Here is a 14,559-nt window from a genome sequence, read left to right as displayed (position 1 = left end):
TATTGTTGTTCTCTCCTGTTTATTTCTAGAAATCTGTTCAAAACAAGTCAGTACATTTATTTTATTATTATTTTTTAAGGCCCTCTAGACAACTACATCAATCTTTCAACACTGTGAGTTGTACCAACTGGATGATTGATTCAAAATGTTAATAGAGGGCATACCTCTGAATAAGCAATATACATAAGATAACTCCCCTTCAAAATCAACAAACCAAAACCAAGCCTCGTAGATAAGAAGCTACTGGGACAGAATTCTCTACACCAGTTCTAGAAATTGATTTTATTCACATTCAGAAAACTAAGATCATGGCATCTGGTTCCATCACTTAATGGGAAATAGATGGGGAAACAGTGGAAACAGTGTCAGACTTTATTTTTGGGGGCTTCAAAATCACTGCAGATGGTGATTGCAGCCATGAAGCTTACTCCTTGGAAGGAAAGTTATGACCAACCTAGACAGCCTATTCAAAAGCAGAGACATTACTTTGCCAACAAAGGTCCATCTAGTCAAGGCTATGGTTTTTCCAGTAGTCATGTATGGATGTAAGAGTTGGACTGTGAAGAAAGCTGAGCGCCGAAGAACTGATGCTTTTGAACTGGGGTGTTGGAGAAGGCTCTTGAGAGTCTCTTGGACTGCAAGGAGATCCAACCAGTCCATTCTAAAGATCAGTTCTGGGTATTCTTTGGAAGGAATGATGCTAAAGCTGAAACTCCAGTACTCTGGCCACCTCATGAGAAGAGTTGACTCATTGGAAAAGATTCTGATGCTGGGAGGGATTGAGGGCAGGAGGAGAATGGATGACACAGGATGAGATGGCTGGACGGCATCACCAACTCAATGGACGTGGGTTTGGGTGAACTCCGGGAGTTGGTGATGGACAGGGAGGCCTGGCGTGCTGCAGTTCTTGGGGTCGCAAAGAGTCGGACACGACTGAGCAACTGAACTGAACTGATTAAATAAAATAAGAAAAAAAAACAGAAAATTCAGAATTAAATCTGAAGAGGTTTGATATCCTTTGAGATTATCCTAGAAGGCTTCAAGGAGGAAGTGGGCAATAATGGGCAGGTTTTTAACTAGTTGGGGTGTGTGTAGGGGGAGAGAGGATCATTCAAAAATACTTGTCCTTTTGGAAATTTCCAAGTGTCTTTCTCACTAAGGAATTCATCAGATCCTTGAGTTAGAGTTTAGGCTGAGAGTAGAAAGGAAAAGAAAAGGCAATGAGTGGAAATATTTACCATAGGCTTTCATAAGAGTTTTCTGGTTGAAGTTTTTCATACAATTATAAAAAGAGTATTTTTGTCTCATTAAGGATGTCTTAGAAAGAAAATGCTGTTGCCTGAATACTTCATGAAGAGCAGAGTAGGCCGTGAGTCTTTCAAATGGTTTCAGAGAGTCAAAACTTGTGACAGTCAGAAGTTCTAACTCTTGGGACCTCACCCAAGGTGATGCTTGTGTAACTGTCTTTGCCAGTGCCTTCCAGGATCATCGGAGACGGGGCCAACTCCACTGTCCTGCTGGTCTCCGTCTCGGGCAGCGTGGTCCTGGTGGTTATTCTCATCGCAGCTTTTGTCATCAGCAGGAGGTAAGCACTAAAGCCACTCACTGCCCCCACCCTCTTCCCAGTTTTTCTGAGGGAGCTTTTTGTCTCCTCCACACAAAGCTGAGTCTTTTGATTAGCATCATAAACACAGCATTTGCATTGCCAACTCGCTCCTCTTTGCTTTGATCTCCCTACACCCCTGCTGGAGCTGTGGGCTGGACCCTGGTGGCAGCCCTCACTGCAGAGAGTCCTAGAAAGACCCAGCTAACTCCAGGGAGCCAAACTGAAAGCAGGCCATTGGGAGCTTTCTAGATTCTCTAGGCTGAAAGGTGTTATATTTATACCTCTCTTAAGCCTGGACTGATGGCCAAAGGCCAAAAAAAAAAACATAGAAAACTTGGACCTCAACTTTGAGTTCTGCCATCTGTCACCTGTGGTACTTCACCTCTCTGAGGCTTTGTTTCCTTTTTGTGAAATAGGGTAATAAAATACCTGTCTCTAAGAGCTATTGACAGGAGAGTTTTGATAGGCAAAATAGATAATCCAGCACACAAGTGCTAGTTTAACAAGATACTGGTTCATAATAACAGTAACCAAAGCAAGGAAGCAGGTTCTGTGCTCCATCTTCCCTTAGGGAAAGCCAGAGACTTTTCCAGAGAATACCCTTTGAGCGCTTTGTGAGCATGGCATTGTTCTTGGAAAAGGAACTAAAACAGCAATTACTTACTCTATGAGAGTTTGCAGTCTAACTTGGTACTTGAAAAACAGTCTAGAAAAGAGAACTAGAACGAGTTTGACAGCATATTGTTTTTTGACCCAGTTTTTCTTACCTTGTCGTTGTCTCCACCTACTTTTAACACTGCCTGGAGCCTCCAGAAGAATGGGAGGGGTTTTGGGGGGCAGCTGCCCGTCTTCAGTGTGCATCCACATCTAGACCTTCTTTGTCTCACATGTGGGAATCTTCCCCTTCTCCAACCTTCACCCTCCCTTGCCATCAACTGTTTGATAAGGTGGGGCTTTTAAGAGAAAAATGTAGAACCCAGGATGTCAAAATGATCATCTTAATTACAAATCTTTTCATGTTACAGAAGAGGAAACTGATACTCAGAAAACTGTAGTCCTTGTCCAGAATCACCCTGTTGCTTTAGCAGTAGATCTGTTACTGGACCACCACAGCCTTGCTTGGCCTCAGGCCACTGTCTGTTGGCACTGTCTCTTTCTGCCTCTTTGGTTGGCCAGCTCATTGATATCAGAACACTGCCTCTGGCTATTTCCACTGGCCTGGGCCAGCCACCATGATTTTCTCTCACTTTATCGTACATTATAATTAGGACAATGACCATACATCTTCGTTTGCCTGGGTGGTTTGAGTTGTCACATGTATTTATTAATATCATGTATCTATTCTCACTCTCCAGAGTGTCCTGGAATATAGAGCTCAATCATCATCACATAGTATAGAAAAGCTCCTTATTGAGTGTGGGCACCTGCATTTGTCACGATGTTTGTTCTTTGTGATGCACAGTCTGTTGGAGTACGGCACTGAATTTTGTCTTGAAGAAGTTAAATCCACCACATTCAGTCCTCTCGCTGTCATACACAACACACACTGACAGACATCTGGACATGCCCACTGCCCTCTGTATAATAGTACACCTTAGACTTTGGAAACTTCACCTTGGCCTGAACAGAATCTGAATTCCCAGAGTTCTTTCCTCCCCATGCTTTTGGTTTTGTAAGTCATTCAAGATGGACCTCTTTCTCGTCCACTGCCATTTGACTTTGTGCATATACACATGCCGGGCCATACACATATGAAAACTACACGCCTTAATCTATGTCCGTCTGACAGCAGGGCTGATAGAGCAGGATGAGGAGTATATTGAAAGTACATCGGCATTTGCTTTCGGTATTATATATTTCTGCGTTTGAAATTTTTAGTGTATATAAAAACTTCTCTCATTAGAAAATAAAGATGTGGAGTGGGTTGCCATTCCCTTCTCCAGGGAATCTTCCTGACCCAGGGATGGAATCTGGGTCTCCAGCATTGCAGGCAGATTCTTTACTGTTTGAGCCACCAGGGAAGCCCTTTTACTTTCATTACATATTTCTATATTTGGAGTTTTTACATTGTATATAAACGACTTGTGTCATTGGAAAATAAAGGCATTTAGAAGTCTAAAAGAGGAATAAAATCATTCATTACTGCCACCTCAAAAAAATACTTAACTGAAATTCAACTCCCCAGAATGCTCAGAACCATGTGAGATAACACTTGCTTATAGAAAGTAGAAAGGGAACGACAGAGGATGAGATGGTTGGATGGCATCACCAAATCAATGGACATGAGTTTGAGCAAATTCCAGGAGATGGTGAAGGACAGGAAAGCCTGGCGTGCTGCAGGCCATGGGGTGGCAAAGAATCAGACATGACTGAGCAACTGAACAACAGCAGATCTCATCTTGAGTCTTAACCAAGATTTTGGTTGGGAGAATTCTCTAGTTGTAAGTCTAGATTTCCTTTAGCATGACTTTCTTTGTTTGTTTTTTGCATTTTAAGTTGCCCTAAATACAGCAGTCAGACGGGAGTAATTAGAAATAGTTCACCTTGTTATAAGTGTGTTTTTTTCCCTATGTTCTTCTTTGACAAAAAAAGAAAAAGGAAAAGCAGATGAAAATGTAATGCAGGAAGACAAGTTTATTAAAATCTGTAGCTATAGAAAATAGCATCACAAGCTTGATGACTTAATTTCCTTTCTGCTTTTATTGAACACTTTATTATTTAAGGCAGGATTGATCGAATTTCCAATTATGAGTCCCCACCTTAGAGAATTGAGCCTGTCAAGTTACCCAGCCATGATTCCTGTACCTTCTTCCCCATTTAAAAAAAATAAGTCACTTCCCAAGGCTGATAAACACTGCTTGGTGATTGGTCCTCAATGGATCACTTTTTAGAAAATGAAATGTCAACCCTTTGGCCTCCTATTGATTCTTCTTTAGTGTCAGACATAAAGCTGTCACAGAAAGGCTGCCTGGAGCCAGGTAGCTGACAGGCTTTGCAGTGGCGGGTGCACACTCAGCTGATTCTTTTCTGCGTGCAGGCTGTGTGCTCTGTCATGATGACCGTAGATGTTTGAATGGAATAAGATCAGGTGAGGAGAAAGGAGACAGGTATAGTGCAGACCAAAATCTGGTCCCTGCTTTTAGTGAGAGTACAAATGAAAGATGGTAAATGGTATGCCTGAAACCCACACTGCAGTCAGCCATCTGGGAAAGGAACAGATAAAACATCCTTGCCTGGAAAAGGATGGGGCTGCTTCTTGCCTCCTAGAGCCACGGATGCAAAGTGAAAGTGTCAGTTGATCTGACACTTTGTGATCCAATGGACTGTAACTTGGCAGACTACTCTGTTCATGGATTTCTCAAGGCAAGAACACTGGAGTGGGTGGCCATTCCCTTCTCCAGGGGATCTTCCCAACCCAGAGATCGAAGCTGGGTCTCCTGTATTGTGGACAGATTCTTTACCATCTGAGCTACCAGGGAAGCCCTGGAAGGTTGATAGCAATTTGGATGCAAGAGATGTTACCGCTGATATGGTGACTCCCCATACCCTCGTGTCTCCTATGATGACAGGGGAGGTTAAAGATGTAAATGAGCAGAGACCCACATAGTGACAAAAATTTTAGTCCTTATGATTAGCTCAAAGAAAAATGCTAGTTTGTCATTAAAAAAAAATACATGTCCTAAGGCTCATAGCCAGTGTCTTGCTAGGGTTTTTTTTGTGTGTGTTTTTTTTACTATATAACAATTGTTTTTTATTTCACTGTATTTACTTTATACTGATAAGCCTGAGCTTTAGGCAAATCAGAGTTAATCTCTGATTTCTCCAATGAGAAGATCCACTTTTTCCGTTTGACCAACTTGGAAATGTAAACATTTGGGGATCTCAGTGAAAATATCAGATTTCAAAGTTTATAAATTTTATTTATTTAAAATGATATACAGAATACGTTGACTTAGACCTATTATATGTTTTTACCATCCACATTATGTTGAGGAAATTAACTTACATTTTTTATAAGCATCTTTGATCAGTGTCTTCCTGTGTCACTTATCATATAAGTTATAATTTAAGGATTCTGTCAGCTTTTCAGAGCATGTAATTATATCTGCCATCTGGGGTTGTTAGAGGTGCAGCATTTCTTGTATTTATGTGATGTTGTCCCTAGAAATCTTCTCCTAGACCGCATATGTACATTCCATTAGCAACACGGCACCATTTCTTTATACTCCTGTAGGTGTACATTTGTGATTGCCACAGTGTAACTGCTTTATTGCTTTTAAAATTGAATTTTGACTGTTAGCAATGACATCATAAAATGCAATGATAAGGTCATAACCTCAGGACTAATGATCCTAGTGACTGACTGTGTTAAATTCCTCTGACAACTCCCCCTACCCTTTTGTGTTAATGACTCCATCAGTTTACCTTCAGAAGTGTCCTGAATAGTCTTATTTTAGGTTGCTTTAGGTTAGTGTGTCTTCCCCAAATAGTATTTTTTTTTGTTTAGTATGTATGAGAAACACTTTTAAGAAAGGACTAGAATGCAAGTTGAGTCCTTCTTTTCTAAAGGACAGTTTGGTGATCAGACACAAGTATTGCCTGATAACCAGCCATAGGTGGCTTTTATACTGATCTTCTGATCATTGCTAGTGCTGCCTGGTTTCTAGTTATGTTAGGGTTATAAAGTACCCCTCTTACCTGAATTAAAGAAAAAATAATGAATTGATTTTTTTTTTTTTTTGATTGCCCTGGGTCTTCGTTGCTGTGCACAGACTTCTCTAGTTACAGAGAGTGGGGGCCACTCTTTAGTTGCAGTGCTCGGGCTTCTCACTGCCCTGGCTTCTGTTGTTGCAGCACATGGGCTCTAGGCACAAGGCCTTCGGTAGTTGCAGGATGTAGGCTCAGTAGTTGTGGTGCATGGGCTTAATTGCTCCCAGGCATGTGAGATCTTCCCAGATCAGGGACGGAATCCGGGTCCCCTGCATTGGCAGGCAGATTCTTATCCTATGTACCACCAAGGAAGTTCAGTAATGAATTGATGTTAAGAAAAAAATGAAATGGCTGTGGCACAGTTTGTAAAGGAGGGACATGGATGGCTCAGGGTACAAAATTGCTGGCATCTTGTATGTTAAGAATTTGAGGCCTGGAGAGGAGGTTAAACGGTTAACTGCAGAAGGTCACACAGCTAGTTAGTTAGTTGCTTGATCAGAACAGGAGTCCATCTATCCTGACTTCCAATATTGCGTCTAGATAGATTATGTTAATGTCTTCTGAACTGGAAAATAGACCTACATCAAATGCTAACGTTGACAGTTGTAACGAACCAGAGCTTCAGGAGTCTCCTCCATGATGTGATGTTGGTACATTTGTGTTCTGTGATTTAATGTGTTTCTAATGCATGCTATTAAGAAGTCAGACTTTGCAAGTTGGTGTTGTATTCTGAAGGTTACAGTTTTCCTCTTTGGAGCTGAAACTCTTTTCATAATGCTAAAACAGTTACCATTCGGTCTCTATCTATCTCTCCTGGTGTCCTAATTGGAATATTATGATCACATAAGAATGAATACATTTAAATGTTAGCCTAAATTGGCTCTGATGAAGTCATGTAAATTTCTACAATTAGGGGGCAGATGGTACTGCGGGAACATTTCTAAACAACTTGTGTGCAATCGTACGGTTCACTTCCACCCATTTCAAAATGTTGCTTGTGAAGAGCATTTAGCCATCATTTGGTGCAGGAACAATGACAGCTTAAGGAAGGGGAAAAAGAAGGATGACTTCCATGAATCTTCGTGGGCGATGCCATTAAACGCTGGAAAGGGTCCTCCTGGAGCCATGCTAGTTATTACATTGCTTTATCTTCTTTAATTTGCACTTTAGCTGAATACATTACTTACCTTTTGCTAATTAGTTTTGGAACAGTGAACTCCATCAATCAAATCTGTCGACTCGATCAGGGAAGTTAGTATTTTCATAAAAGTGGGGGGCCCTGCCACACTTCCCTCCACTATTTTGTTGGTTTTATCGGATAGTCAAGGAGCCAGGAGCAACGTGTTGGTTGGGGGGAGGGGGGCAGCACCAGGGGCTCCTGCTGTTCCTGGACATTGTCTGTTAAGACCCCAATTCCAGTGGGCTTATTCACAGCTTTCAAAGTTTCACCTGCAGACAAGTCCCTTTAACTTAGTTGAAAGGTTTTATATTTCCTTCTGGAGCATTCACTCATAAACCACTCCCTCTTTACCAATTTTTTTTTTGGTTTGTTTTTTTTAATCAGCTTGCCCACATCTCAATAATTAGAAAATCTTCCACAAAGGTTCCCTTCTGTCATTCAGGTGATCTGCCTCAGATGTCAATTTCGCACCCTTTTAGATGGGTGTGGTTTCCTGTGGGCTGGCTGACCCAGTGATAAGCTCCAGTGGGCTTTCTTTCTCTGGACAATAACGGACACATTGTCCTACCCTGAACCAAAGGAGAAAGGGTCATCAGGTGACAAAGGGAGAGCAGGACTCAGGCTTTTTAGTTTTCAAGGTATTATTAAGTAGCTAATAGGCTACAATTAGCCTTTGAACAGTAATCCTTGTGTTTCTTTGTCAGCATTCCTTGTACTCCACTAGAGACTTTTCCAAGTAACACTCCAAGTAAAGTTTCTTTAAAAATACACCTTCTCTTCTAATTTACTTCCTCCTTCTGTGTTTAGAAGTATGAGGAAGGGACTGGCGGGTCAACCTCATAATGAATGATTCTTGCCGTTTTGCGTTTCCTCTGGCTTTACACAGATTTCATGAATGTGTTGATGGAAATCAGCACTCCTAGGCTTCTTGAGACTGTTCTTTCTTCTGGTATCTATCAAGGTTTTTGACGAACTCACTGACAGTTTAAAGTTGGGACAAAAGCTTCCTTGCACAATGCATTTTTTTTTCTTTTTCTTTAAAGGAAAGAAATTCAGATCAGTTTCTTGATCTAAAGTGGCTTAAAAGATAGACTTGTAATTTTAGATAATGCTTTTAGGAGCTCTGATAAGATACAATCTCCCAGGCTGGCAGGGCCCTATCGCACCCTTGGGACCTAGCCACGCGTTTCCCTGACATAAAATGTTTTCATAGTCCCTGACCTAACACGCTTGTATTTCCTTTAAAAGGAGAGGAAAGGGGGGAGGCTTGGAGGGAACCACATCTTTCATACAAGCGTCTGATTTCAGGTTGTTTAAGCCTGTTTAGCTTCTTTGATGAAGCAATGGCTTTTGAGAGCAAGTGGAATCCAATTTAAGTGGATTTACTGATATGAAATGTGCTATTACTTATAATTAACTCTCACCAGATATCATCATGTAACTTCATCTCCACTATGAGAGGCAGTGAGCTGGATGTGGCAGACACACTCCTATATTTGCTGGAGAGTCATGCCCGTCTGCCTCCATCGTTCACATCTGTACAGTGGGACTGAGCGTGTGTCTGTCTGCCAGACTGCTTTCATTGGATTGTTGAGAAGATGCAATGAAATAACAGATATGAAGGTTCTTTTAAAGGTTAAATGCAAAGTGAAAATGCAAGCTGCTATTTAAGACTGAACAACTTGCCTTCGAAGTGAACTCTAGTAACTTCTAGAGGTCTGAGGTCTGTGTTTACTAAGCTGGTCCCTGCTTTGCAAACAGTTAGGGGAGGAGATAATATGTGTAATGAGAGCACTTTGAAAAGTTAAATGCAGTGTAAAAAGGCAAGGTATTATTATTTGCAAGGGAATTATACACACGGAGAAACATCTGTAGGCTCCGAGGGTCTGATTGCAGAGCTGTTTCCTGCATTGCTGACAATTTGGAGAGGAATGTGGGTGAGGAGCTGGGATACGTGACTGTTATTGGGCTGTTCTCTGGTCTGTGTGGCCTCCATTCTTCCATGAGTGTCCCGCTCTTCTCAGCTTGTTCAAAGGGCAGGGGTTCAGGTTATCGGATTCAGACAGGACCACACTGCTTCGACCCTCCGTGGCCATCAGGGAATCCTTTGTCACCACAGAGCTTTAGTTTCCACATATGTAAGAGTCTTGACTGACCTCATCTTTAAAGCGCTAAGAAAATTACAAGATGATTATAAACTGCAATGTAAACTTGACATTTTTGGCTGAAACATAAATGCACATATTTTATTCACTAATGTGGTCTCATTTCCCAACTTTAGAGAGCTCTAATATCAACTGAGTTGATTTTCCAGTTTATTTAATATATATACCTGTAGACACGAGGTATCTAGTGGTGTTAGTGGTAAAGGACCCACCTGCCAATGCAGGAGACCTGAGATGCGGGTTCGATCCCTGGGTCGAGAAGATCCCTTGGAGGAGGGCATGGCAACCCATTCCAGTTCTTGCCTGGAAAATCCCATGGACAGAGGCGCTTAACGGGCTACAATCCATAGGGTTGCAAAGAGTTGGACAGGACTAAAACAACTTAGCACACACACACACGCCTGCACACACAGACACATGTGTACATGTATGATGTATCAAGATTACTGAGTAAAGCTTTATATATACTCCAGGTTTCTTTTTCCCAAGACTTTTTATAACCAAGTCAGATATCACTCCTATGGGACATTGAGAGTAGAATGCCAACCGTAGGACCATACACTGTTTTTTAGAAAAAAGAATTAGCTACAAATGGAAACTTATTTTTACTCTTGCAGTATTTTCTACAAACTCTTAAGGAATATAATCCAGTATGAAGCAAATATTTACCTCTTAAATTGTCATTAATAATTTAGGAATTTGTATGCAGCAATTGAAGCCAATAACCACAAAACTATTTTTTTAAGGATATCATATAACACGATAATGAGATAATGAGGTTTTGTGTGTGTGTGTGTGTGTGTGTGGTAGTGATTATTGTGGTGAAAGCAAGAGGGCTTACTGTTACTTATCACATCCTGACCATTGTTGCCTTGTGCAGAATTCACCAAGGGAAACTTATTTTTTGTTTAACTTTTTATTTTGGTTTGTAGTATAGCCGATTAACAATGTTGGGACAGCTTCAGGTGGACAGCAAAGAGACTCAGCCATATGTCTGTTTCATTCTCCCCCAGACTCCCCTCTTATCCAGGCTGCACATAATATTGAGCAGAGTTCCCTGTGCTCTGCAGTAGGACCTTGTTAGCCATTTTCAATGTAGCAGTGTTTACATGTCGATACCAAACTTAGAGAAACTAAGTGGGGAAATTATATGTGGGGAAATTAGCCAGTAAATTATAATCTATCTTCAATACAATACATTTCTCCTGAAGATTTAAAATTCTCATTATATTATAAAATATTTGCTTTATCACCTCAGTTTAATCCTGTGGTTAAGAGTAGAGACTCTGGACTCTGCTTGTATTTGAAACCATTATTTACTATTAATATCAAGGTTCCAAGTTATTCACCCTATTATTTTACCTCTCATAAACCTCAGTTTTCTCATCTGTGAAATGTGTACACTACCTGACTTATGGTAGCAAAGAACTTGTGGTTTACAGCTTCTGGAAATATATATATTTTTTATCTTTTAATAGACGGAGTAAATACAGTAAAGCAAAACAAGAAGCAGATGAAGAGAAACATTTGAACCAAGGTACAGAAAATTGGGATAAAAGTAATTTTATTTTTAGAGCATTTCTTGTGTTTTCAGTTTAGAAATGTCTAAATAATATTCGTTTGGCTATTAATATTGTATTCTGTTCATGGAATTATCCAAATAATATACTTCAGCATATCTAACTAAAATAGGTGATTGGTGTTTGTTTAAGGTGAGATTAAAGATGGAGATTGGGGAATTTCCTTAAATGCTTTTTTCCCTTATTTTATGCTCCACCCTGAAAAAGTTTTGGTAGCTGGCTCAGTTTTGTAGCTTGGTGGCAAGATTTAACAGGTAACAATTTTTCTGAAGTAAACATTTTGGGGACAAATACAACAAGGAATTGAACACACACGGCAGAATTTGTGCTATGGAAATCAAGACTGTCAATATTTTTTTAGTGGACTTTAGTTATTTTGATGTTCCAAGTGGCTCCAAAGAGTAAATTCAAAGAATTGAATGACTTGAGGAAGATAGAAGACTGAAGTGGACAGTGGTTAGTGACTCTTCAGGAGTACCATCCAGTAGAACTTGCTGAGGTGATGGTAGGTCTTTATCTGCACCATCCAATTCATTAACCAGTGACCACACACTGTTGGATACTTGAAAAGTAGCTAGTCATGAATGAGGAAGTGAATTTTTAATTTTATTTCATTTTAACTAATTTACATTTGAATAGTACCAAGTGGTTAATAGCTATCCTGTTAGCAGGGGATGAGGCAGGAGGAATAATCTTGAGAAAGATTTTTTTGGCTAGAGCATACCAAGTGATGAAGGGTCATGGAGTAGCCAGTAATTTTCCCTTTGTTCATCTTAGTCCTTTGCTAAAACCACACTTTCTCATTTGCATGCAGTATATATTTTTAATAACAAAAATGATGTAATTTTTTTTTTTTTTTTGAGATGAGGACAAAACTGACAGTCTTGGGAAATCAAAGGGATCGGGCCAACTTGTATCCTACATCTCTCAGTGCCCCAAAGCTCCAGGAGCTCCAGAAGGGAGAGGCAAGGTGTGAATGCCAGTGGAAAGTTCCCACTAATTTCTAATGCATCTTGTCCCAGACATCTCTGGCTGCCTAAGTGCTCACATTCTGAATTCAGCTTACAAGTGACTGTAGGGTGTGGCTGAATTACCTACCCTTCCTGGTATTCAAAGCATTCATGATTCAGCTACAGTATTTTCTTCAGCAGAAGCGTCCAGGTGAAATTCAGTGTCTTTACTTACAGCACCTTCTTTCCAAAATTGAATAAAAGTGGAACTCCAATATAGAGTTTGCATTTTCAAATCAACTAGTAGATTAATTATCCCTCTTGTCCATTTAACCTAGGTTTAGTTTGTTTACTGTTATCAATTGTTGGTGGATATGGGGCAAAACGTGACAGCTTGTAGCACGACCATTTGAAACAGTTTCTGTATCTTCCCTAAGGGAAGAAAGCTGGAGATGGTGGATAGGACTTGAGCAGCTGATTGGGGACAATATATATTTTTAAGTCATTTTTGTTGCTTTCAATTATTTATTTATTTATTTGTTGGCTGTGCCACATGGCTTGCGGAAATCTTAGTTCTCCAACCAGGGATCAAACCCTCACTGCCTGCGCTGGAAGCCTGGAGTCCTAACCACTGGACCACCAGGGAAGTCCCCAGGACAACAATGTTTAGCTAACACATTCCAAATTCCCTTGTGGAGACTCTCTTTCCCTCCGCGGGATAGGTGGTTTTTAAAATTTCATCCTTGAAGTGTGAAGGCGTTCCAGGAACTCTGTAGAGCTACAGCCTCTTACGTAGCAAACAATTCTTGTTTACCTGCTAACAAAACACAGAGCAAGACTTTAAACATTTTCCTATGGTATTTTTCTCATGCTAAGAAAACTGTTCCTGTGCCAAGTATTTTATATCCAGAGAATTTCAGTTTATTAGTAGTTCCTGAAAAGTGTTCGGGCTTCCCAGGTGGCGCTAGTGGTAAAGAACCCACCTGCTAATGCAGAAGATGTAAGAGAGGCAGGTTCGATCCCTCGGTCAGGAAGATCCCCTGGAGGAGGGAATGGCAACCCACTCCAGTATTTTTGCTTGGAGAATCCCATGGACAGAGGAGCCTGGCGCGCTACAGTCCGTAGCATCACAAAGAGTCAGACACGACTAAAGCAACTTAGCACACACGCAGAGAAGTCTCCTGCCAATGTTTTGCATGTCTGTTACTCAGGTGTTAGAACTTACGTGGATCCCTTTACGTATGAAGATCCCAATCAAGCAGTTCGAGAATTTGCCAAAGAAATCGACGCATCCTGCATTAAGATTGAAAAAGTCATAGGAGTTGGTAAGTCTGTATCTATAAGCCTGTTTTCTTTGTGAATATTAAATATAGATATACGTGGATTATATAAAGGCTTATGAATATACTGTGTGTGCCTATATATGTAAATAGCTGTGTACCTGAAATTTGCTTAATCTACATAAAACACCAGCACAGTGCTCGGTGTGTAAGAAACACTCCACAAATGCTAGCTATTGTTCTTTCACTTTTAATGTGTTTCTGGTTCAGAGTCAATTCTTTTTCTCTCTCAAAGGTGAATTTGGCGAAGTATGCAGTGGGCGTCTCAAAGTGCCTGGCAAAAGAGAAATCTATGTGGCTATCAAGACACTGAAAGCTGGATATACAGACAAGCAGAGAAGGGACTTCTTAAGCGAGGCCAGCATCATGGGACAGTTTGATCACCCGAATATCATTCACTTGGAAGGAGTTGTCACCAAATGTACGTGGGTCGCTCCCTTTACAAAGCCAAGTTAGAAGTTACTGGCAAATTAAACACACATTTTCTTTCCAGGGAAATGACAGATGGAACAGACCCACTGATTGCTAATAGGAGGAAATCAGTGCAGGACAAGTCATTAATCTTGTAGTCAGTTCTAAATGGGTCTGTGGTGTAGGCTGATACTCTATTTCCAAAGCAGCTTGTGTGAGATTTTAGCAAAATTAATATTGCAGATTTTTAGTATGCCTCACCATCTTTCAAATGTTTGCTAGACCAAACTGATTGTCACAGGGTAGGCGCAAGCAGATGGTAAGCAAAATAAATTTTAAGTACTTTTCCTATAAAACACTACAGAACTTCGCCACACCTTGTGCTTGAAGCTTTGGTTCCAGATGCGGGGAGTGCATCCTGGAAATCTGTTATATTGGGGGATTTGCTTGTCTGCTCGGCCTGATTTATAACAGTTGCAGTTCAGCACCTATTTCCAGTAACACCTGGTTGAACCTTCCTTTTTTTAGTCCATTAGCATTTGCTGAGCCCGTGAACCACGCTTCAGTTAAAATATGACACAGCTCAACAGATGCATTTTGCGAAGCAAACCCTGAAT

The 14,559-nt window shown here is 40.6% G+C and overlaps 1 protein-coding gene across 4 annotated transcripts in view; it reads left to right on the top strand.

The window, feature by feature from the left end:
* EPHA4 (EPH receptor A4) overlaps nucleotides 1-14,559 on the top strand; it is a 159,642-nt gene that overhangs the window by 122,440 nt on the left and 22,643 nt on the right. For all 4 annotated transcript variants that reach the window (XM_006079637.4, XM_025278340.3, XM_025278341.3 and 1 more), the window contains 4 exons: nucleotides 1,474-1,585; nucleotides 11,140-11,198; nucleotides 13,403-13,516; nucleotides 13,767-13,952. In XM_006079637.4, the coding sequence (XP_006079699.1) occupies nucleotides 1,474-1,585; nucleotides 11,140-11,198; nucleotides 13,403-13,516; nucleotides 13,767-13,952 (471 nt within the window). The remainder of the gene's footprint in view (nucleotides 1-1,473; nucleotides 1,586-11,139; nucleotides 11,199-13,402; nucleotides 13,517-13,766; nucleotides 13,953-14,559) is intronic.

Source organism: Bubalus bubalis, chromosome 2 (genome assembly GCF_019923935.1).
Source record: "Bubalus bubalis isolate 160015118507 breed Murrah chromosome 2, NDDB_SH_1, whole genome shotgun sequence".
Taxonomy (NCBI): Eukaryota; Metazoa; Chordata; class Mammalia; order Artiodactyla; family Bovidae; genus Bubalus; species Bubalus bubalis.
Note: the sequence above shows the minus strand (reverse complement) of the source record. Positions and strands in the feature narration are given on the sequence as shown.